Source organism: Eretmochelys imbricata, chromosome 12 (assembly GCF_965152235.1).
Source record: "Eretmochelys imbricata isolate rEreImb1 chromosome 12, rEreImb1.hap1, whole genome shotgun sequence".
NCBI classification, from domain to species: Eukaryota; Metazoa; Chordata; order Testudines; family Cheloniidae; genus Eretmochelys; species Eretmochelys imbricata.
In genome coordinates, this window is record NC_135583.1 from 1,443,471 (window position 1) to 1,466,285 (window position 22,815).

Here is a 22,815-nt window from a genome sequence, read left to right on the forward strand (position 1 = left end):
CGGCCTTCCCCCGAGCCAACCCCACCGCCTCCCTTGTGGGCAGGAGACTGCCCCTGCCCAGCGCTCGCTGCCCCGGCTCTGCCGATCGGCGCCACCTTAAGAGTCGGTTCCGCCTTAACGTGGGCGGGGCGGGGCCAGTGGGGAGGCTGGTTTCGCTTTGGGGAGCAGCGGGGGCTGCCATGCGGGCCCTGGGAGGCTGAGCCCGGCTCCGGCCCCTGCCCCTGCGCGCCCCATGGCGCTGCAGAGGCTGTGTCGCGGCAGCGGGGCGCTCGGCTGCAGGAGGAGCTCCGGCCTGCAGGTACTGGCAGGAGGCCAGCTGGGCCCTGCCCATCGCCAGCGTTTCGGGCCTGGTGTGACCTTGCCGGGGGCGGCTCCGACCCAGCTCCCCGCAGGGCAGGGCTGAGCCCCGAGCCAGCGGCGGCAGCCAGACAGGCCCCTCTGTGCCCTCCCAACCCAGCTGGGCGGGTACCGTGCCTGGCCCGTGCCTGGCCCAGGCCTGGCTGATGCAGGGTGGGGAGGGTCCACGTGCCTGCTTGGACCCTGGCCGGCGGCTATAGATGTAGTTTGACTTCTATATTTGGGGGGGCGGGGGGGGGCTGGACACCGAACTTTCCTCTGCCCCCTTTAAATTGTGCCCCCCATTGACATATACAATTTGGGGTGGCAACACCCCCCATGCCACCCCATCTCCACCCATGCCGGGGGTCTGGAGTCTCCGCCAGCCACGTTCTGGCCAGGGCAGCTGCATCCAGCACTTTTGTTTGAATAGCCAATTCCAGCACTGGCTTGAGAGCTGCACACTGAGCCCCCATCACCCCCTGGCCAGTCCTGCTTGCCCCACCACCTCCCCAGGGCACCTCCCGCCTGACCCACAAGGGCCACATCTAAGGGTGGAAGTTTGCTCTCTATGGGGCCCGCTACCAGGACCCCTGGAATGATGCCACCTGATCCCATCTCACAGAGTCCGTCGCCGCCCGCAAGGCTGGATTTGACCCGCACAGGCTGTTATCAGCCCTGGAGCTCACCTGGCCCAGGATGGGGAGGGCAGGAAAGACACCAAGCCAGCGCTGCGAAGGTGGCCCCTGGGCCCAGGAACCCTCGCTGCAACGGGCTGCGGCCTACCCACACCCAGACCCTGCCCTCCCGCCACGCCCCCAGCACTGGGCAGAAGGGGGGGATTTGGGGACATTAGTGATGAATCTCTGGTGAGTTTCAGAGGAAAGGGAAGGACTCACACCCCAAGTGAGTGAACCCCCAGCTGTGGTCAGCAGGGGAGCAATGTCAAACCACTGACAAAGGCAGCCCCCAGGAGGGGAGAAACCCAGGGAGCGTGGGGGGCTCCAAAACCCGCCTCCCTAGGCCAGGAACGTGCATGCCAAGGGGCAAGGGGGTGTCTGGGCCAGGGGGCAGACTCAGCAAAGTGGGGCTCTGCTCCGAGAAGCGGCAGTGGATCCTGCACGGGAGTCGCTGATTAGAACGTCGGGCTCAGATCTGGTGCGGAAGGAACGCTCCCTCCCTCCCCTGAGGTTGGGCTGGCCCCGCAGGTAAAACACAGCAAACACCTGAGCCGTTACACTCCGCAGCTCTGGCTCCAACTCTGTGAACTCTGCTGCGTCAGGAGGAGCCATTGTCCCATCGACGCTTTGCCGAGTGGAGACCCCCTGACCGAATATTGGGCAGCTCTTCACCTGACTTTAATTCATGCTCATTTAGAAAGCGCTCATTTGCACGGAGCAGCATCACATTACTGCAGAGCGAGAGGTGGCCAGAAATCAAGGAGCTGGGGGGGAGGGATACCTCAGTGGTTTGAGCATTGGCCTGCTAAAGCCAGGGTTGTGAGTTCAATCCTTGAGGGGGCCATTTAGGGATCTGGGACAAAAATTGGGGATTGGCCCTGCTTTGAGCAGGGGGTTGGACTAGATGACCTCCTGAGGTCCCTTCCAACCCTGATATTCTATGAATTTGGCTGCTAAGACCAGGATCTTATGTGTCTTCCGAGAGTCTCTGGTGATGCTCACAGCCAGCCTGCACGTCAGGCCAGGGGCGTATGAGCCTCTCTCCACCTGAATCCTATTCTGCCCTAACGCAGCCTTCCTTCGGGGCCTTGTGGTTTCTAGAGGTCCAGCATTTCCCCAGCTCCCTGAAGGCCAGGCCTTGGCTCCACAGGGAGGAGTCGTTTCAGACCCAGTTGCAACCCCCGCAACCATAATCTCCTCAGATTGTTTGGAAGTGTTGCACTAACCCTTCAGATTTCCTTTCCACGCCCCTGGATTTGGGTCAGAAAGAGCTGACCAGAGGCCCTGCAGGGCCAATGAAGCGAAACCAGGCACCTGTGATCTCCAGGGCCAATAATGTTGTAAACAGCTGAACTGCACCCCTTAGCCAACCCATCTCTTGCCAGGGGCCCTTCTCTTTCACACACCCAGACAAATCTGTAGTGGTGGCAAACACCTCTGGAGGAGCTCAGGGAAGGCAGGTCTCCGCGTTTGGCTCCTGTGCTCCAGGTCCCTGTGCATGCCGGAGCCTGGCATCCCTGCGCAGCACTGGATCAGCTTGGCTAGGGCCATCCTTGCTGAAGGGCGGCACTGGGAGGGGGAGGGGATTGAAAGGAAATCTCCAGCCCTTTTGACACTGAAGACACAGTACATATCTGTGTCTGTGACAGACCTCTTAAGGCAATGATAGATGATGGGAGGGACTTTCCCACGTAGCTCCACCCCGCTGCCCATCATGTCTTAGAATCATAGAATATCAGGGTTGGAAGGGACCTCAGGAGGTCATCTAGTCCAACCCCCTGTTCAAAGCAGGACCAATCCCCAATTTTTGCCCCAGATCCCTAAATGGCCCCCTCAAGGATTGAACTCACGACCCTGGGTTTAGCAGGCCAATGCTCAGACCACTGAGCTATCCCTCCCCCATCCTGGAGCAGCCAAGCCCTCATCCCAGCACGAGCCCCATGTCCTGTGCCCTTCATCCCTGGGGAGAGACGAGTGGCTGTGGTTAGGTGCCCATCTCCCTGCACAGCTTTGGGGTTTGCCCACACGCTTCGAGCTCGTGCCTGGGAGCTCTGCCGCCGCCTGGAGAAAGGGAGTGTTTCGGCAGGTGCTTGTAACACGCTGGCCCTTTAACTCTCTCTAGGGCCAGCTGCCGGGGAAGCTGGTGGAGGCCCTGCGAGCCGTGGTGGGGACCCCGAATGTGTCCACAGCCCTGGCTGCCCGGGAGCAGCACGGGAGGGATGAATCCATGCACAGGTACCTGCGGAGCTCCCAGCACACGCCACACACTCACCAGAGGCTGGCTCATACAGCCAGTGCAGACCGGGGAGCCTGCTAGAGCCTCGCTGACCCGGGCCTTGGGGCTCTCTGAGGGGCTGTGAAGGGCCTCTGCTGGCTTGGCTCCCTCATGCCCTGGGAGGAGCCCATGCCCCTGGAGGGACTGTGACGTGTGTGCAGCACCCATCGCGATCCAGGGAGACGCAGTGACATGGCCACGGGAAGGACAGCGCTCCAGGGACGGGCTCCGGACCCCAGCAGCTGTTGGGGTGCATAGGCATAGCTGTCCCATTGCTGCTGCAGGAGTGCCCCCCGTGCCCAGCACGGCCACAGCGGGTGCAGCCCCACCCGGTGCCCCAGGGCTGCGCCAAACTGTTGCCTCCAAGGCGCCGCTGAAATCCCAGTTTCTCTCACCATGCCCTGCCAGCTGGGGCAGATGGGCCCTGGTGCTGAGCCCTCTAGCGTCCTCTGGATCAGTGTGCGGGAGCCAACCTGTGGGGCCAGGGGCCAGTGCCCTGCTCAGCCCTCAAAGCCCCTCTTCCCCCGGCTCATCCAGGCCTTGTCTGCCCCACCCAGCCTGGCTCACGGCTGGCTCCCTGCTGTGTTCTCAGCCCAGCTGGAGCTGCACACGCTGTGCACAGAGGCAGCTGGCTCACCCTGCCCCTGGGAGCTGGCATTACATGGGGCTCTCCCCTGCCTGCAGGTGCAGCCCGCCAGATGCTGTGGTCTGGCCCCAGGACGTGGAACAGGTCAGCAAGCTGGCGGGAATCTGCTACAGTCATGGTGTCCCCATCATCCCCTTCAGCACTGGCACGGGCCTGGAGGGCGGCGTCACCGCAGTGAGGGTACGGAGCGGGGGCCCAATGGTGAGGGTAGGGAGCGGGGGGGCAGCGTAGTGAGTGTACGGAGCTGGGGGCCAATGGTGAGGGTACGCAGCGGGGGGCAGTGCAGTGAGGATACGCAGCAGGGGGGCAGCGCAGTGAGGATACGCAGCGGGGGGCAGCGCAGTGAGGATACGCAGCGGGGGGCAGCGCAGTGAGGGTACGCAGCGGGGGGCAGTGCAGTGAGGGCATGGAGCGGGGGGGCAGCGCAGTGAGGGTACGCAGCGGGGGGCAGTGCAGTGAGGGTACGCAGCGGGGGGCAGTACAGTGAGGGTTTGGAGCGGGGGGGCAGTGCAGTGAGGGCATGGAGCGGGGGGGCAGCGCAGTGAGGATACGCAGCGGGGCAGTGCAGTGAGGGTATGGAGCGGGGGGGCAGCGCAGTGAGGATACGCAGCGGGGGGGCAGCGCAGTGAGGATACGCAGCGGGGGGGCAGTGCAGTGAGGATACGCAGCGGGGGGGCAGCGCAGTGAGGGTATGGAGCGGGGGGCAGCGCAGTGAGGGTATGGAGCGGAGGGCAGTGCAGTGAGGATACGCAGCGGGGGGGGCAGCGCAGTGAGGATACGCAGGGGGGGGCAGCGCAGTGAGGATACACAGCGGGGGGGGCAGTGCAGTGAGGATACGCAGCGGGGGGCAGCGCAGTGAGGGTATGGAGCGGGGGGGGCAGCGCAGTGACGGTATGGAGCGGAGGGCAGTGCAGTGAGGATACGCAGCGGGGGGGCAGCGCAGTGAGGATACGCAGCGGGGGGCAGCGCAGTGAGGATACGCAGCGGGGGGGCAGCGCAGTGAGGATACGCAGCGGGGGGCAGCGCAGTGAGGATACGCAGCGGGGGGGGCAGCGCAGTGAGGATACGCAGCGGGGGGGGGGCAGTGCAGTGAGCGTTCCCTGGCCATAGGGTGTGACAGATCCCATCCCCAGCTGGCATAACCCAGTGGGGCTCCAGTGCAGCTGGCACTCTGCCCACTCATCCAGCTGAGGTGCCACCCCAGACCCTTGCCACCCCACGCACTGGTCCTTTTGCAGGTGAGGCTGGCACAGCGAGTCTTCCCCTCTCGACAAGAGCCAGCCGGCCCAGCCCTTGGCTGCTGCCCCGCTGTCCCGAGCAGGGAAGTGCTTGCAGAGGCCAGTAGGTGCGTGGCCCAGCATGGCTGTTCTGGGGAGGTTCCTCCCAGGCAGGCTCCGCTGCTTCTTGTGCCAGGAGGGCAGCTCTGCGGTGCCCGCGAGTCTTGGGGGATCAGTGCTGGGGGGGCCATGGTGGTTCATCTTCGCCTGGAGCTCTGGCGACTCCCTGGCCGGGCAGTGATGCCAGGGCAGCCATGGCGAGATACTACTGGGGCACAGAGCAGGGGAACCCCAGCCTGGCAGTGTCCTGCCCCTGCCCCACCTGCCTATGTGTGTTCAGGTGGTGACCCAGCAGGTCTCAGACCCTTTCCAGGGAGCGCCGTTGGGGCTGTCTCTCATGCCCGCTCCCATCTCTCTGGGCCAGGGCGGCGTGTGCTTTAACCTGACCCGAATGGATCGCATCACAGCGCTCAGCACTGAGGACTTTACTGTGGCCGTGGAGCCGGGGGTGACCCACAAAGCGCTCAACAACTACCTGCGGGACACCGGCCTCTGGTTCCCTGTCGGTATGATGCTGGGCACGGGGTGAGGGGCGCCCTCCAGTGGTGGGGGACGAGCGGTCCCAGCCCCATTCCAGCACATGGCCGATGCCCAGGCCTGCTGCTGGGTTTAATGGTGTCAGAGCAGGAAGCTGGCAGCTGCACTGGGCGACATACCTGGGCGGCAGGCTATCAGTGGGCCGGTTATCTTCACCCCCAGATCCTCCGCCCCAATCCAGCCCAGTGCAGTGGGGCTGGCTGCCGGGAACAGAACAGCTGGGTCGCACTCCAGTGGACGTGCCATGAAAATCAACCCCGCCACAGGACCCTCGTTGGCCCGCTCAGCATGCCGCAGGCCACAGCCCGCCTGGGCCACGGGGTGGGCAGCGCCAGGCAGGGCAATGGGGGCACAGTCTGCGCTGCAGCCGCCCAGGGTGAAGGGCCTGACTCTGACCTGGCCGCTCCCTCTACGTCCCCGCGGCCGCGGCGTGCTGGGCTCGGTGCTGGCAGCTGCCAGGGGCTCGGCCTGGACCAGCTTTCGGAGCACCCGCGGCACAGCAACTGGGGGCGGGCGGCTTTCTGTCTTGGGCCGAGCTCTACCCTGGGTGCGGAGGGGCCGGTTCCCCGGGATGCTGGCTCTGCAGTGCCCTGTGACCATTGGCCCCGTCCGCCACTGACCGCCGGCTGTGCCCTTGCCCTCCGCAGACCCCGGCGCTGATGCCTCCCTGTGCGGCATGGCGGCCACCAGCGCCTCGGGCACCAATGCTGTGCGCTACGGCACCATGCGCCACAACGTGCTCAACCTGCAGGTGGTGCTGGCTGATGGCAGGGTGCTGCACACGGCCGGCCAGGGCCGCCACTTCAGGTACTGGGGGCTGCGGGGAAGGGGGGCACCAGGGGGCTTGTCAGGGTTCCCTCCCCACTCTGAACTCTAGGGTACAGGTGTGGGGACCCGCATGAAAGACCCCCTAAGCTTATTTCTACCAGCTTAGGTCAAAACTTCCCCAAGGCACAAACTCTTTGTCCTTGGAGGGTACACTGCCACCACCAAGGGATTTAACAAAGAGTCAGGGAAAGGACCACTGGGAGTTCCTATTCCCCCAAAATATCTCGACAAGCCCTTACACCCCCTCTCCTGGGGAGGCTTGAGAATAATATCCTCACCAATTGGTTACAAAGTGATCACAGACCCAAACCCCTGGGTTTTAGGACAATAGAGAAATCAGTCAGGTTCTTAAAAGAAGGATTTTATTTTTAAAAAAAGGTAAAAATCACCTCGGTAAAATCAGGACGGAAAATAACTTTACAGCGTAACAAAAGATTCAAAAACACAGCAGAACTTCTTCTAGGCTTAGTTTCAAAGTTACAAAAAACAGGAATAAACCTCCCTCCAGCAAAGGAAAAATTCACAAGCAAAACAAAAGATAATCTAACACGCCTTGCCTGGCTTTACTTACAATTTTTGTAATATGAGAGACTGTTAGGATGCTTTATAGGAGAAGGAGTTTTCTGACCTGATACTTCTCTGCTTCCCAAGAGAACACACAAAACAAAGCCTTCCTCCCCCCGCCCCCCAAGCTTTGAAAGTATCTTCTTTCCCCATGGGTCCTTTTAGTCAGGTGCCAACCAGGTTATCTGAGCTTCTTAACCCCTTACGGTAAGGAGGAATTCTAGGCTACCCTTAGCTGTATGGTTATGACAGGGCTCCTGCCCCAAATCTCACCCCAGCCCCTTCTCGCCCCGCTGCAGGAAGAGCGCTGCCGGCTATAACCTGACAGGGCTGTTTGTGGGCTCCGAGGGGACACTGGGGCTCATCACCCAGGCTACGCTGCGGCTCCATGGCAGCCCTGAGGCCACAGTGGCAGCCGTGTGCGCCTTCCCCAGTGTGCAGGCGGCGGTGGGCTGCACGGTGCAGGTGCTGCAGGCCTGCATCCCCGTGGCCCGGATCGGTGAGTTGGCTGCCCCGTGCCCTGCAGAGCATGCCCTGGGGAGCAGGGGGTATCGCTCCCCAGTGGGCTACAGAGCCGTCCAGGGCTCTGACCCCCAGCCTCTCTGCTCCCCCAGAGTTCCTGGATGATGTCATGATGGCTGCCTGTAACCGGTTCAGTGGCCTGAGCTACACCGTGTCCCCCACGCTCTTCCTGGAGTTTCACGGCTCGCCCAGCAGTGTGGAGGAGCAGGTCCGGCAGGCAGGTATGCCCATGACGCCAGGGGGGTGCTGCCCAGGGGGCACAGGTTGGGGGCCCTCCCTCCTCCTGGTGCAGCAGGGGAGCAGCAGCCCTGGGGCAGGTGGGCACTGCTAGGACACCAGAGGCATATTCGGATGGTGCCGTGGGGTTGGGTGGAGCTGCGGGGTGGCTGGCTGCCCGGCCTGTGGCGGAGGTGGGCTGTTGCTGCCCTTCCCCTTTTCTGTAGGGGACAGAGTTGCTCTGTCCTGCCCTGGCCAAGTCTGTCGCCATGCCAGGGAGTGGATCTCTCACCTCCCGTCCCACAGACCTGCTGGTGTAGGTCTCCAGCAACGGGGGAAGCCAGGCCTCTACCCTGCCCTGGCCTGCCTGGCAGAGATGGCTGGCAGCCAGGCCCCGCTCCGGGGGCAGGGGTCTGACAGTGAGGGGGTCTCTCCCTTTGCAGAGGAGATCGTGCAGCTGAATGGCGGCTCAGACTTTGCCTGGGCCCGGGAACCAGAGGCAAGGAACAAGCTGTGGGCCGCTCGGCACAATGCCTGGTATGCAGCCTTGGCCCTGCGCCCTGGAAGCAAGGTGGGCTAGCGCTGGAGGGAGGGGAATGCCAGGGGGAAGGGGGGGTCACTTGGAGGGGGGTGGGGGAGTGCCCGAGGAGAGGGGGTGGGGGAGGCTGGGGGAAGAGGGGGTCACTTGGGGAGAGGGTGAGGGAGTGCCTGAGGGACAAGGGGTGTCTGGGGAGAGGGTAAGGGGTACCGAGGGAAGGGACATGATTATAAAATCATGACTGGTGTGGAGAAAGTAAATAAGGAAGTGTTATTTACTCCTTCTCATAACACAAGAACAAGGGGCCACCAAATGAAATTAATAGGCAGCAGGTTTAAAACAAACACAAGAAAGTATTTTTTCACTCAACGCACAGTGAACCTGCGGAACTCCTTGCCAGAGGATGTTGTGAAGGCCAAGACTATAAGGGGGTTCAAAAGGGAGCTAGATAGATTCATGGAGGATAGGTCCTTCAATTACTATTAGCCAGGATGGGCAAGGATGGTGTCCCTAGCCTCTGTTTGCCAGACGCTGGGAATGGGTGACAGGGGATGGATCACTTGATGATTCCTTGTTCTGTTCATTCCCTCTGGGGCACCTGGCATTGACCACTGTCGGTAGACAGGATACTGGGCTAGATGGACCTTTGGTGTGACCCAGTATGACCATTCTTATGTTCTTATGACTGGGGGGCATCAGGGGAAGGGACTGGGGAGTGATATGGGGGCTTTTGGTGGGCCAGGGACATGAGACTCTCTGGGCTTTCCCCAGTCTGGGGGGGCCAGTGCCCACCCACAGAACTGTTCTGCTCTAGCGTGACTGCTGACAGCTGCTCCTCAACGGGCGTCCCAAAGTCAGTGGTCCCCAGACCTTCAGGGGACTCCACTGAACAGCACGTCCCGAGCCCCATGCCTGGGAGGGCTTAGCAAGGGTTTTCCCAAGCTGAGCCTGGGTCCCACCAGGGGGGCGCAGGGGGAGCTGGGATCCTCTGGGGGCCCAAGAGAGGCCAGTGTGCACCCCCTGCATGAGGCTGGATCAGGGTGCCCAAATGTGTCCTGTCAATCCTGTGGAGGGGGTCAGTGAGCCTTCTCCGGTGTCCCCCCAGGGCTACTCCACGGACGTGTGCGTCCCCATCTCCCGGCTGCCCCACATCGTGGGAGAGACCCACAGAGACCTGCAGGAGTCGGGGCTCACAGGTAGGTCTCCACTGAGCCTGGGGTCAGGGCCTGTGCAGCTGGGGGTCACTTCACTGGGGTTGGGCGAGGCAGCAGGAGAAGGGATGACATGACGGGGTTGGTGCTGCTCCCATCCCCCTGCGGTCAGGCCTGCCTGCCATTATCCTGTCTGGGTGTGGGAGCCATGGGACTGAGGGCTGCAGACAGAGGGGGCAGAGGCCCTGCCCCACATTGCCGCAGGGGTTGGGAATAAACCCAAATGCGGCCCCTAAACGCCAACCACCCACAGTGCACCTGTCTGGGGTGAACGCCTCACCGGCACGAGTGCCTGACAATGCCCACCAACGCAGAGAACAGGGCGGCTGGGCACGCTTCACACGCTTCACACACACAACACGCTTCACACACACAACACGCTTCACACGCTTCACACACACACACGCTTCACACACACAACACGCTTCACACACACAACACGCTTCACACGCTTCACACACACAACACGCTTCACACACACAACACGCTTCACATGCATCACACACACAACACGCTTCACACACACACACGCTTCACACACACAACACGCTTCACACACACAACACGCTTCACACACACAACACGCTTCACATGCATCACACACACAACACGCTTCACACACATCAGACATGCATCAGATGCTTCTAACGCACTTGACATACTCCACCCACAGCTCTGGCTAGTGCCCCTCGATCCCAGGGGTCCGAGCCCGGGGGCTGTGCTGAGCAGGACCTGTGTTTTAGTGAGGCTGCAAGGGGACTAAGCCAGCCTGGCTCCCCAGAGCTGGAACTAATAAGCCCTGGGCCTGCCAGGGAACCTGTCAGGGAACATGCTCCCTGGGCGACATTCCTGTGCCCCTACACTGTGACCTCATCCAGTCTCACCCCGTGCTGGGGCAGGCTGGACAGGACAAGCCAATGGCTGAGCCAGCCCGCGCCGGGGAGCGGCGCTGCTGGAGATCCCGTCCTCCCGAGCCGTTGGGACGTGCGGCCCCTCATGCCCTGGCCAGATCCCGATGGGGGGGATATCCGTGATGAGCTACCCCACCCCCACCCCCACCCCCATCTCAGTGGGGCGGGGGGCTCCTTCCCCAAACCCTGGGCATGGCCCCTTTCTGCCCAGAGGGGGCTGCATTTCAGGGGTGGGTAATGACTCCAGCGTGGGCTCTGTAGGGCAAGGGGCCCCACTGGAGGAGGGGTGGGAGGGAGCCAGGCAGTAGGTGTCTGGGCTGGGAGAGGGTCTCCATATGAGCAGCTGGTCTGTGTCCCCTCAGGCCTGATAGTTGGGCACGTGGGCGACGGGAACTTTCACTGCATACTGCTGTTCGACCCGGCCAACCTGGCCGAGAGCCAGCGCGTCAAGGAGTTTGCAACCCGACTGGCCAGGTAGGAAGCCAGCTCTTCCCAGCCCTGATCTGCCCTGCCAAGCCTGCCTCTGCCCAGCTCTGCTCTCCTCAGTACTACCCACGTTGTCTTGCCCTGCTGGCCCAGCTCTGCCCAGTGCTACCCAGCCCTGCCCAGCCCGGCTCTGTCCTGCCCAGCCCTATCTGCCCGGCCCGACCCAGCTCTGCTCTGCCCAGTGCTACCCCACCCTGCTCAGTGCAGCTCAGCCCTGCATGGCCCATCTCTGGTGTTGAAGGGCAGAAGCAACTCATGGGATCCTGCGGGGGGCAGATGGGGCCCGCCCTAACTGGCCTTTGAGCACAGACCTAGGGACATGGGGGGGCACACCAGGGAGGGGCCCAGAGCTCAGGACCAGGGTGGCAGGAGAAGCAACCAGAAGAGTTTCCAGGAGCTACCTGTCCTGGACTCCTCGCTGAGAGCTCAGGCAGCCCTCCCAGGACACATGGGAGACTGGAGCTGCTCTGCACATGGGGGACAGTCGGGCACTTGCTCCTCACATGGGGCCCTGGAGCACAGCCAGGCTGGGCAGGGTCTGGACGGGGTCAGTAGTTGTCCCAGAGGCAAAGGGCGGGGGGGACTGCACACACATGGGGCGCACCCCAGGGCCACACCCTGCTCTTTTGTACCCTCCCCCTGGGCTGTGTCCCCCTCACCTGCTCCCTTTGGCATGCTACACCTTCAGCATCCGCTATGGGCAGCTGACACACAGCTGAGCCCTCCCCTGCCCCTAGGGTGAATTCACATGAAGGGATCTGACCCTGGGGTTCCTGTACCCCTGTGGACCCCCTGCCAGTTGGTCCAAGGGTCCCCCGGTGACACCCTCCCCTTGACTGTGCTGCCCCCACCTGGTGCAGCCGCCCCGGCCACCCTCCCCCCAGCTGTCCTGCCCTCCTGCTGATGCATATCCTGCCCCCTCTCTTCCCAGACGGGCCCTAGCCCTGGACGGCACCTGCACGGGTGAGCATGGCATCGGCCTGGGCAAGCGCCATCTGATGCGGGAGGAGATCGGGGAGCTGGGACTGACCGTCATGAGGCAGATCAAGGCCACGCTGGACCCCAAGAATCTCATGAACCCTGGGAAGGTGCTGTGAGGGGCACCGCCCACCCTTGCCCAGCCAGCCCAGAGCACCCAGCGCTGGCATGGCAGGTTCCCTCCCCCTCCCCATGCAGACAGTGACTCGAGTCTGGACCCTTGAGCCGAGTTGAGGCCACTGGATCGTATGTGCCACGGGAGGGAGGGACTGGAAGCGGTAGAAGGCAGCAGGCTTAATGTCAGCAAACCCCTTCCTGTCCTCCCTGCCTCTCCTGGCCCTGGGCTCCCCCACAGCTCTAATACTACCCCGCTTCACCTTTCCCAGCCCTGGGCTCCCCCCTCACCTCTGTCCCAGCCCCCCCCACCTCTCTCTGCCCTAGGACCTCCCAGCTCTGTCCCAGCTCCCCCCACTGCCTCTCCCAGCCCTGTGACTCCCCCTAGCTCTCCTATCACCCTCCTCTCCCCCAGTCACCTTTTCTGGCCCTAGGCTCCCCACTCTCAGCTCTGCCTCAGCCCTCCTGCCTCTTCCAGCCCTAGGACCCCCACCCCAGTTTTGCTAGTGGCCTTGTGACAATGTGGGGAATTTTCTTAACAGTTTGTATGAATACTGTGTGGGCCTCAGTTTCCCCTGTGTGCTGCTGTTTACCCAGGGGGTGGGTGAGGGGGTTTGGTGTTGCAGAGGCCCAGGTGTGACCCTGCCTAGCAGCCTGGCCTGGACGCTGTGTCACTTAGCTACTGATGACTAGGCGGCCCTGCCCAGCTTGGAACCCACTGGGTCCGGCCAGCGGGAGAGCAAAGGGCTGCAGAGGGCCCAGGGGATGTGTGTGCCCGGAACAAAGACAAAGGATGGAGGAGGGGCCTTTGAGGAGGTGGTAGAGGGGGTCGGCTGGATGGACAAAGAGGGGGCTGGGCCCGCTGGGACTTGGCCAGACCCAGTTGTACTGTGCGGTAACTTCCTACTCTGTGTTCCCCACTTCCAATAACCGCTGCTTTACACGCTGGCTGAGTCACTACAGGCTAAACAGGCGGGGGCCGTATTGCTCCCTCAGGGTGGGCAGGCCGTGGGGGCGCTGACAGGGGCTCACGGGGTGAGGCCGCGGGCTGGCGGTGGGGGCAAAGGGCTCCCCCTCGTGAGAACGCGTGACCTTACGGAGGGTAAACATTGCAAAGGGGCCTTCCCAGGGACCGGATGGGGGAGTGAGAGAGCACCAGGGCTGTGCTTGTGTGACACTCCTCAACCCCAGCCTGCAGGCCCCTGCTGGCCCAGCCTTGTCCTAGGTCCTTCCCCCAACCCCATTCTGCCAGCACCCTGCACAGCAGAGCCATGGCGCTGGCTAACGCAAATCCAGCCCCTCCAAAGCCAGTGCTAAAGCTGGCTGTGAGCAGAGTGACCTCCTGCCCTGGGACAGGGGCAGAGGGCTGGGGGGAGAGGGTATTCCCCGCAGTGCTCAGTCAATAAACCCACCTTCTGCAAAAGAGGTCCCCAAATCCGGCAGTGCCCAGGGCCCACCCCCACCCTCCCTGCTGCCCAGCCGGGTGGTGCCAAGGGCCACAGACGGCACCTGGAGCCTAGCATGGCTTTATGCCCGTCTATGGCTCCGGGCATCCAGACTGGGTGCTGAGAGCCTGGCCCAGCATGGCAGCCACTGTGCCAGCTTCCCATGGCAGGGGCAGAAGCACCTCAGTCCTGTGTGGCCCAGCACCCGCCAGGGCAAAGCTCCAGACAGGTAAGGGCAGGGAGTAGGGCATGCTAGGGGGCACCTGTGCCATGCTGTTCATGGGGCCTGCTGGGCATGGAGATAGAGTGGAGAGGGGCCAGTGGGGCCCCAGGTGGCTCCCCTCTGCCCCTGCAGTCTGGCCGTCCCCGAGCTCTGCGTGGAGCACAGCGTAGGGGTGAGCCCTGTGTTCAGCCTGCAGCAAACATGGGAATTGTTTGTAATAAAGCTGTGAAGCCCACGTCTGCCTCAGTTTCAGGTGCCTGGCTACCCAGTGGGTACAAAAGGGTTAATGGTGCACCTGGCCTATGGGGTGAACCTGCCCCAGCTCCCCCAGGGGGCCAGAGACAATGGCAGACCCCCAGCCGGAACAGCTGACAGCACGGCCCAAGGGGTTTCCCTGCAGGAAGAGGTGACCCACCCCCAGGAGCATGCTGGGGCCCCCAGCACCCTTCCCTGCCAGCAAGCTCCTGACTCTCCTCGCACCTCCAGGGGACTGCCTGCCCCAGAAGGAGCATGCACAAGCTCCCAACTTCCCAGTGAGGGGGCAATGGGGCGGGGAAACTGCTCCCCACAGGCACAGCATGGGGCTCCCCTGCCAGCCAGCACCTCCCTGGGGGCTGGCTGGGAGCCCATCCCTCCCCCTGCCTAATAGCTACATGTGCCTCCTTCACCCCCCAGGAGCCCAGCCCTGCAGCCCCCTGTGCCCATCCCTTCTGCCCCAGCCTCCAGCACTGCCCAACAGAGAGAGGGCACTGCCACCTTGGCAGCTGCACCCGCTGCATGGGCCTGGTAGAGGCTGCAGGCGCCATGCGGCCTTCCCCAGCATCGCCTGCGCCTGGCCTACTGGGGCACTAGCATAGGATGGCTCAGCAGGGCCCCTACCCTGCTCCCCAAGGCTTGTGAGCCTGGGGTCTGGCCCCAGAGCCTAGGCCTGCACAGCAAAGCCTGGTGGAGACCCGTGCTGCAAGGCGAGGGGCCCTGCCACGGTTCCCCCTAGCGGGAAGCTGGAGCCCCTGACCCTGCAGGGCAGGTTCCCGGTGCTGGAGCTCCAGCTGTGAGCAATGGCCTGGCCCAACAAAGGGCCAGTCTGGCCTCAGCGCCCACCTGCAGGAGGGAGTCTCTGGACCAGCCTGGTGGAGCCCCTGAGTCCTCTGTCCTTGTGGCCCCTGCCTGCACCTGCCGGGGAGCTCCTGTGGCCCCAACTCCTCCCCAAGGCCAAAGGCTGGGGCCCTTCACCTCCAAGACAGTCCTTCACATGGCTGGGGGCAAGGAGGCAAAGCAAAGGCCCCCCTAGTGCATCTGAGAAAGGACATGGGCTTCGCAAAGGGGCGGGAGGTGGGGCTCATAAGTGCTCCCAGCTGTGGTAAGCAAAGGTGCATGTGTGCAGCCGTGTGTGGTGCCTGGGAGCTGTGGGTGTGTACACACGTGGCTTTGTACATGTGCACATCCTGCATCTGCCTGCCTGCGTAAGCACTTCACACGAGAGTGGTCATGGGGGCAGTGCCCAGAACACCCTCTCTCCAGCAGGCACAGCAGCACGGACCTGGGGCAGCCATGGGGCACCCCAGGGCAGGGCTTGGCTGCTCCAGCACCGTGGGAATTCACACAGCCTGGCCTTTCCACAGCCAGGGAGTGTAAACCCTGCTGGCACTCGGGCTTGCCTCCAGCACCACACAGGGCCATGGCACCAACGTCATGTAGCAGGATCTTCCTCACCTCCACACCTGGGCCTCTGCTCTCAGCCGGGCCCCCATGCTGGAAGCCACATGGCACCATGGTGCTGGTTGGTGACTGCAGAGCCTTTAATTGCATCCAGCCCCCCCACACCCCATTTGGGTAACCACAGCGACCAGTGCCCATTCGGGCCCTAAATCAGCGCCCCCAGCAGCTGTACTTGCAGCCGGGGGTGTAGGCGAGCCCATGGATCAGCAACAGTAACAAGCCACCAACTGATCCATACCTGAGAACTCTGGTGATGACGTTAGACCAGCTTCCGGCTCCCACCCCATGGTCAGGCCGGCCCCACAGGGACAGGCTCCAGCTCCCTCTCCCGTGGCTGGGCCGGCCCCACACAGCTCAAGGTGACCAGAGTCCAGCTCCCTCTCCCGTGGCCGGGCTGGCCCCACAGAGCCCACGGTGACCAGAATCCAGCTCCCGCCCCGTGGACGGGCTGGCCCCACAGAGCCCACGGTGACCAGAATCCAGCTCCCTTCCCGTGGACGGGCTGGCCCCACAGAGCCCACGGTGACCAGAATCCAGCTCCTGCCCCCATGGCCGGGCTGGCCCCACAGAGCCCCCGGTGACCAGAATCCAGCTTCCGCCCCGTGGACGGGCTGGCCAAGCTCAGAGCACCACAGCAGTAACCCCCATTCCCAGCACCCCCAGGAGCTCTGACTCCACGGCAGGCGGGGACAGATCTCTTACAGAAGGGCCTTTTGTAGCAGAGTCACTGTTCAGAGCATGCCTGTTTTCTAGGGCTCCCGCCAAGGAAGGGGGCAACTTCCCAGGGCAGTAATCTCTCTGGCAGTGCTGGCTGCTGTCATGGGACAGAGGGTGACCTAGAGATTTGCCAGGGTGCCAATACAAATACGAGATAAGATCAACTCGTGTTGGGAATTGGTTCCCACCCGGCCTGCCCATGAGAATGGCACCATTGCCCCAATCTGTCCTCGGCCGAGCCCTGCGGGTACATGGGAAGCTGAGCTCAATGCAGGGTAGGGCTGTCTGATCAACCTTAGTAGCGATTACAGCCCTGTCTCTGAAATGGCCAGACCCTGCTAGGCATGCTCGCCATCCCTGGAGTAGGTTGATGGGTCTCTGCAGGGCTGCCGACAAGATCGGGGCCGCATCTGGGGCAAGGTCTGGCTTTGATCCGGTGCGCAGCTCCCAGCACCACACTGCCCCACTTCCGCTGGCAGCTTCTAGGTGCTACTGTCATAGAATAATGAGGCACCCTTTGCACTGCTGCTTGGGGGAGTGGAGAGACAGACTCCTGGTCAAGCTGATTTAGGGCAGAGTGGGGGCAGGGAAGGGCCTGTCATCTTCATACCACCACTCTGATCTTCTTTAGCAGCCAGGAATTCCCCCCACGCCCTAATATCACTGCACCGGTGCTGTCAGGGAAAGGGCCTAGGGAACCTTGACTGCAGAAGCGGCCATGGGGCAAGGGGGCAGTTAACATCTCATTGTGCTGAAGGGGCACAGGGGACATAAACCAGGAGGGCACCATGGCCGCTTCTGCAGTCAAGGTTCCCTAGGCCCTTTCCCTAACAGCATCGGTGCAGTGATATTGGGGAGTGGAGGGGATTGGGTAGGGGAGGCTCTGCACTGTTCCCATCTAGCTTCTAAGACAGGCAAACTTTGCTTCCAAGAGGCTGGGAGGGAAGGAAGGGAGGGAGGGATCAGCAAGGAAAGCTGCCTCGTGCGGGCCAGAAAATGTAGGGGAAAGGGAGAGCTGCCACAAGCCGAGCAGAGCTGCACTGTGCAAAGGGCATTAAAACCAACAGTGACAGGTGTGACAGCCCTAACTACAAAAAAACCAAGGAAAGAAGGAGGAGGGCTGAGCGCTGAGAAGGGGCTGGAGATATTTTTAAGGTCAGGCTTGACAAAGCCCTGGCTGGGATGATTTAGTTGGGGATTGGTCCTGCTTTGAGCAGGGGGTTGGACTAGATGACCTCCTGAGGTCCCTTCCAACCCTGATCTTCTATGATAAAGATAATCTAGGCATGGCCCAACGCCTACACAAACTTGGCCTCAGTTTTCCCCAGGATCAGGAGGACTTGGGGGCAGTGGCAGGGTGGCTCGTGGGAATGAGGATTGCTAATATACCCATAGTTAAGGGGAAACAAAAGTGATCTGGGAAATTACAGGCCCATTAGTTTGACCTCAGTTGTATGCAAGGTTTTATAACACATTCTGTAACAGCCATTAAGGACAGAGGTGAATGGGAATCAAGATAAAATACATGGTTTTACAAAAGGTAGATCATGCCAGACCAACCTGATCTCCTTTCTAGACAAAGGAAATGCAGTAGATCAAATCTACTTGAATTGCCTTAAGGCATTTCATATGAGTCTACACAGGAAACGATTAGTTAAATTTGAGAAAATGGGGATTAACATGAAAATGGAAAAGGTGGGTAAAGAATGGGTTACAGGGGGACTATTGAAAGGCTAGTGGAGTTCCTCAGGGATCAGCCTTGGGATCCGTCTCATTCAACATTTGCATTGTCCTTGGCACAAAAAGTGGGACTTCGCTAATAAAATTTGCAGAGGACACAGATTTGGGAGGCATTGCCAATATAGAGGAGGACTGGAATATAATACAAGAAGAGCTAGAGGACCTTGAAAACTGGAATAATAGAAATGGGATGAAATTTAATAGTGCAAAGTCATGCACTTTGGGACTAACAACAAGAATTTTTGCTATAAACTGAGGACAAATCAGTTGGAAGTGAGAGGAGAAAGACCTGGGTGTATGGCTCAGTCATCCTGTGATCAGTGTGATGCGCTGTGAAAAAGGCTAAAGTCAATCCTAGGATGCATCTGGTGAGGTATTTCCAGTAGAGACAGGGAAGTGTTATTGCCATTATACCAGGCACTGGTGAGACCTCACCTGGAGCACTGTGCGTGGGATACTACGGTCTCCCATGATTAAGAAAGATGAATTCAAACTGGAAGAGGAGCAGCGAAGAGCTACTAGGATGATCTGAGTAATGGAAAACCTACCTTGCGAGAGGAGAGTCAAAGAGCTTGGCTTGTTCAGCCTCACCAAATGAAGGCTGAGGGGAGATAGGATCACTCTCTATAAATACATCAGAGGGATAAACACCGGGGAGGGAGAGGAGTTATTTAAGAGCCAACGTTGCACAAAAACAAATGGATAGAAACTAACCATCAATAAGTTTAGGCTTGAAATTAGATGAAGGTTCTAACCATCAGAGGAGTGAACTTCTGGCGTAGCCTCCCAAGGGGAGCAGTGGGGGCAAAAAACCCAACTGGCTTCAAGACTGAGCTTGATAAGTTTATGGAGAGGTGTCATAAATATAAAGGGAAGGGTAAACCCCTTTAAAATCCCTCCTGGCCAGAGAAAAAAAAATCCTCTCACCTGTAAAGGGTTAAAAAGCTAAACGTAACCTCCCTGGCACCTGACCAAAATGACCAATGAGGAGACAAGATACTTTCAAAAAACTGGGAGGAGGGAGAGAGAAACAAAGGGTCTGTGTGTCTGTCTATATGCTGTTTCTGCCGGGGATGGACCAGGAATGGAGTCTTAGAACTTTTAGTAAGTAATCTAGCTAGGTATGTGTTAGATTATGATTTCTTTAAATGACTGAGAAAAGAATTGTGCTGAATAGAATAACTATTTCTGTCTGTGTATCTTTTTTGTAACTTAAGGTTTTACCTAGAGGGATTCTCTATGTTTTGAATCTAATTACCCTGTAAGGTATCTACCATCCTGATTTTACAGAGGTGATTTCTATTTACTTCTATTTCTATTAAAAGTCTTCTTGTAAGAAAACTGAATGTTTTTCATTGTTCTCAGATCCAAGGGTCTGGGTCTGTGGTCACCTAGGCAAATTGGTGAGGCTTTTTACTAAACCTTGTCCAGGAAGTGGGGTGCAAGGTTTTGGGAAGTATTTTGGGGGGAAAGACGTTTCCAAACAGCTCTTCCCCAGTAACCAGTATTTGTTTGGTGGTGGTAGCAGCCAATCCAAGGACAAAGGGTGGAATATTTTGTACCTTGGGGAAGTTTTGACCTAAGCTGGTAAAGATAAGCTTAGGAGGTTTTTCATGCAGGTCCCCACATCTGTACCCTAGCGTTCAGAGTGGGGAAGGAACCTTGACAAGGGGATGGAGTGATGAGTTGGGCTGCATGCCATTGTAGCCAATCTGTGATTGCTAGCAGCAAATATCCCCAATGGCTGCAGACAGGACATTAGATGGGGCAGGCTCTGAGTTACTACAGAGAATTCTTTCCCAGCTGTCTGGCTAGTGGGTCTCGCCCACATGCTCAGTATCTAACTGATCACTGTATTTGGGGTTGGAAAAGAATTTTCCACTGTGTCAGATTGGCTGAGACCCACAGATCATGGGTCACTTGCTGGTTTGAACTAGAGTCAACTGTGGATTTCCTGTAACTTGATGTCTTTAAACCATGACTGAGGACTGCAGTTACTCAGCCAGAGGCTAGAGGTTTATCACAGGATGTGAAGATCTGTGGCCTGCAGTGTGCAGGTCAGACTAGATGATCACGATGGCCTGTTGTGGCCTTTGGCTATGTGTCTATGAGCAGTAGTGGGGGGATCTAGTGCCCTTAGCCCCACCCCCTCACCAGCACTGTCCAATCCAATCATAGAATATCAGGGTTGGAAGAGACCTCAGGAGGTCATCTAGTCCAACCCCCTGCTCAAAGCAGGACCAACCCCAACTAAATCATCTCAGCCAGGGCTTTGTCAAACCAGGCCTTAAAAACCTCTAAGGATGGAGATTCCACCACCTCCCTAGGTAACGCATTCCAGTGCTTCACCACCCTCCTAGTGAAATAGCGTTTCCTGATATCAAACCTAGACCTCCCCCACTGCAACTTGAGACCACTGCTTCTTGTTCTGTCATCTGCCACCACTGAGAACAGTCTAGATCCATCCTCTTTGGAACCTCCCTTCAGGTAGTTGACGCCTGCTATCAAATCCCCCCTCATTCTTCTCTTCTGCAGACCAAATAACCCCAGTTCTGTCAGCCTCTCCTCGTAAGTCATGTGCCCCAGCCCCCTAATAACTTTTGTTGCCCTCCGCTGGACTCTCTTCAATTTGTCCACAACCCTTCTGTAGTGGGGGAACCAAAACTGGATGCAATACTCCAGGACTGGCCTCACCAGTTCCGAATAGAGGGGAATAATCACTTCCCACGATCTGCTGGCAATGCTCCTGCTAATCCAGCCCAGTATGCCATTGGCCTTCTTGTCAACGAGGGCACACTGCTGACTCATGTCCAGCTTCTCATCCACTGTAATCCCCAGGTCCTTTTCTGCAGAACTGCTGCTTAGCCAGTCGGTCCCCAGCCTGTAGCGGTGCATGGGATTCTTCCTTCCTAAGTGCAGGACTCTGCACTTGTCCTTGTTGAACCTCATCAGATTTCTTTTGGCCCAGTCCTCCAATTTGTCTAGGGCCTTCTGTATCCTATCCCTATCCCCCAGCGTATCTACCACTCCTCCCACTTTAGCGTCATCTGCAAACTTGCTGAGGATGCAATCCGCACCATCCTCCAGATCATTAATAAAGATATTGAACAAAACCACCCCAGGACTGACCCCTGGGGCACTCTGCTTGATACCGGCTCCCAACTAGACACGGAGCCATTGATCACCACCCATTGAGCCCGACGATCTAGCCAACTTTCTATCCACCTTATTGTCCATTCATCCTTGTTCAATGCCCCGAACAAGGACACCCCACCCCATACCCAGCAACCCCCACATGTAAGCTGCAGCAACTGAAGGGCATCCTGCTGCTCCAGCCCCACTCACCTGGTGCCAGGGCCCTGGCAGCATCCTGTTCCCATGCCACACTGCTTCACCAATGCCATTGAAATAAAGCAGCGAGGAGGTTATTGAACAGTATTTTAATACCATATCAAAACACCTGGACTAATGAAGAAAGCTCCCCTCCCCCCCAAGCTCCAAACAATTTTTTTAATTTTTAATTTTTTTTTTTTTAATATATAAATACAGAAACCTTTCCGGCAAGGCCCAAGCCCACCGCTGGGAAACTTTTTGCCACGGCTAAAATGCTCCTCCCATGTGCTGCTCTCCTCAACAGCAGGTGTGGGGGGGGAGGGGTTGCTTTAATAAAATCCCCCCTCTTTCCTTTTTCTGTCTGGAACAAAAAAATTCCTAATAAAAAGGATCCAGCGTCTCTGTAGGATGTGCATGACTTTGAACCTTTAACTGTAATGAAACCTTCCCCCCCTTACACACACACAAAAAAGGAGGGGAAAGTTCAGTGGAGACTCATCAAAAGAAATAAGGAATCCTTTTTTTGGCCACTAGGTATCATGAGGCTGAGTGGAAGGCGGTAGGAGAGGGGATGAAAGCTTTTTGGGTGGCATCTGGCTATTTCAGTCACTGAGCATTGATAACCCAGTTCAAGAGCAGTCAGTCCGTAAACATCAGCAGGCAAACACACCAGTCGACACTGAACTGTTTTGTTTTTTTGTAAACACTTTAAAGACAGACCTACAATGCCTCCTGCAGGTGAACAGAAACTGCCCCCATTGCTGGGGGCCATTCGTCTCCTGTCATGCTCGGCTGATTACAGTTTGGTGTCCTCAAAGGGAAAAAAAAAAATCTGTAGTCAGTGCAAAAGTGAGCAGGGCTCACGGTGCCAGGCCCAGCCCAGAGCAGAGGTGCTCGCTAGGGATACAGGAATTCACCGGGGTTTCAATAGGAATAAATAATGCGTGCTCCGTTTGGCCAGTCGGCCCGTGACACCTCTGTCCCAGGTCAGCTTTCCTTTTGCGGCTGGAAGAAAAGGCCCTTGAGCCAAACATCATGATGGAATTTCATTTCAGGGTCGCAATTCACTGCTCCTGCTTCCTCTCCCTTGGTTGGCAGGTTCTTCTCCCCCCATGTCAGGTGCTGTGGAGGTGAAAGTATGGAGAGCAGGCAGCTCTGCTTGCAGGGACAGACTCGCCTGTATTGATTTTCCCTTTAAATTTAAAAAAAAAACCTGCAGCATTCAAGTGCCTTCAAGTTTCTGGTTTTTGAGGAGTTGAAGAGTCATCCCGAAACTCCCGGCTGCGGCGGGTGGGAAGGGGAGAGGATGAGTGGCAGGTACAGCAAGGTGCCCTGTAGAGAGAGCGACAACCCAATGTCACCACACCTGCCTCGCCCAGCCAGGCCAGCTCCATGGTGGAGTGCACTCTAGCACCCCATGGCTGCGTGCTCAGTGTGCATGCAGATGGGCCTTCAGACA

The 22,815-nt window shown here is 58.9% G+C and overlaps 2 protein-coding genes across 4 annotated transcripts in view; one reads left to right on the plus strand and one right to left on the minus strand.

Annotated features, from left to right (window-relative positions):
* Positions 1–161: 161 nt before the first annotated feature.
* Positions 162–19,364, plus strand: LDHD (lactate dehydrogenase D). Of its 3 annotated transcripts, none has more exons than XM_077831524.1 (11): positions 162–298; positions 3,139–3,251; positions 3,976–4,138; positions 5,639–5,780; positions 6,459–6,618; positions 7,503–7,702; positions 7,818–7,946; positions 8,385–8,512; positions 9,585–9,675; positions 10,964–11,075; positions 12,019–19,364. In XM_077831524.1, exons 1-11 carry the CDS (start codon positions 233–235, stop codon positions 12,182–12,184), a joined length of 1,470 nt encoding a protein of 489 aa, XP_077687650.1. In that variant the 5' UTR covers positions 162–232; the 3' UTR covers positions 12,185–19,364. The 3 variants fall into 3 exon arrangements, with proteins under 3 accessions (XP_077687650.1, XP_077687651.1, XP_077687652.1); XM_077831525.1 differs by having other exon boundaries at positions 3,976–4,117; XM_077831526.1 differs by having other exon boundaries at positions 3,976–4,021.
* A 1,877-nt stretch (positions 19,365–21,241) lies between these two features.
* Positions 21,242–22,815, minus strand: part of ZNRF1 (zinc and ring finger 1) — a 101,017-nt gene continuing 99,443 nt past the window's right edge. The window contains exon 5 of the mRNA XM_077831371.1: positions 21,242–22,688. The gene's annotated coding sequence lies outside the window, so the exon portion shown is untranslated. The remainder of the gene's footprint in view (positions 22,689–22,815) is intronic.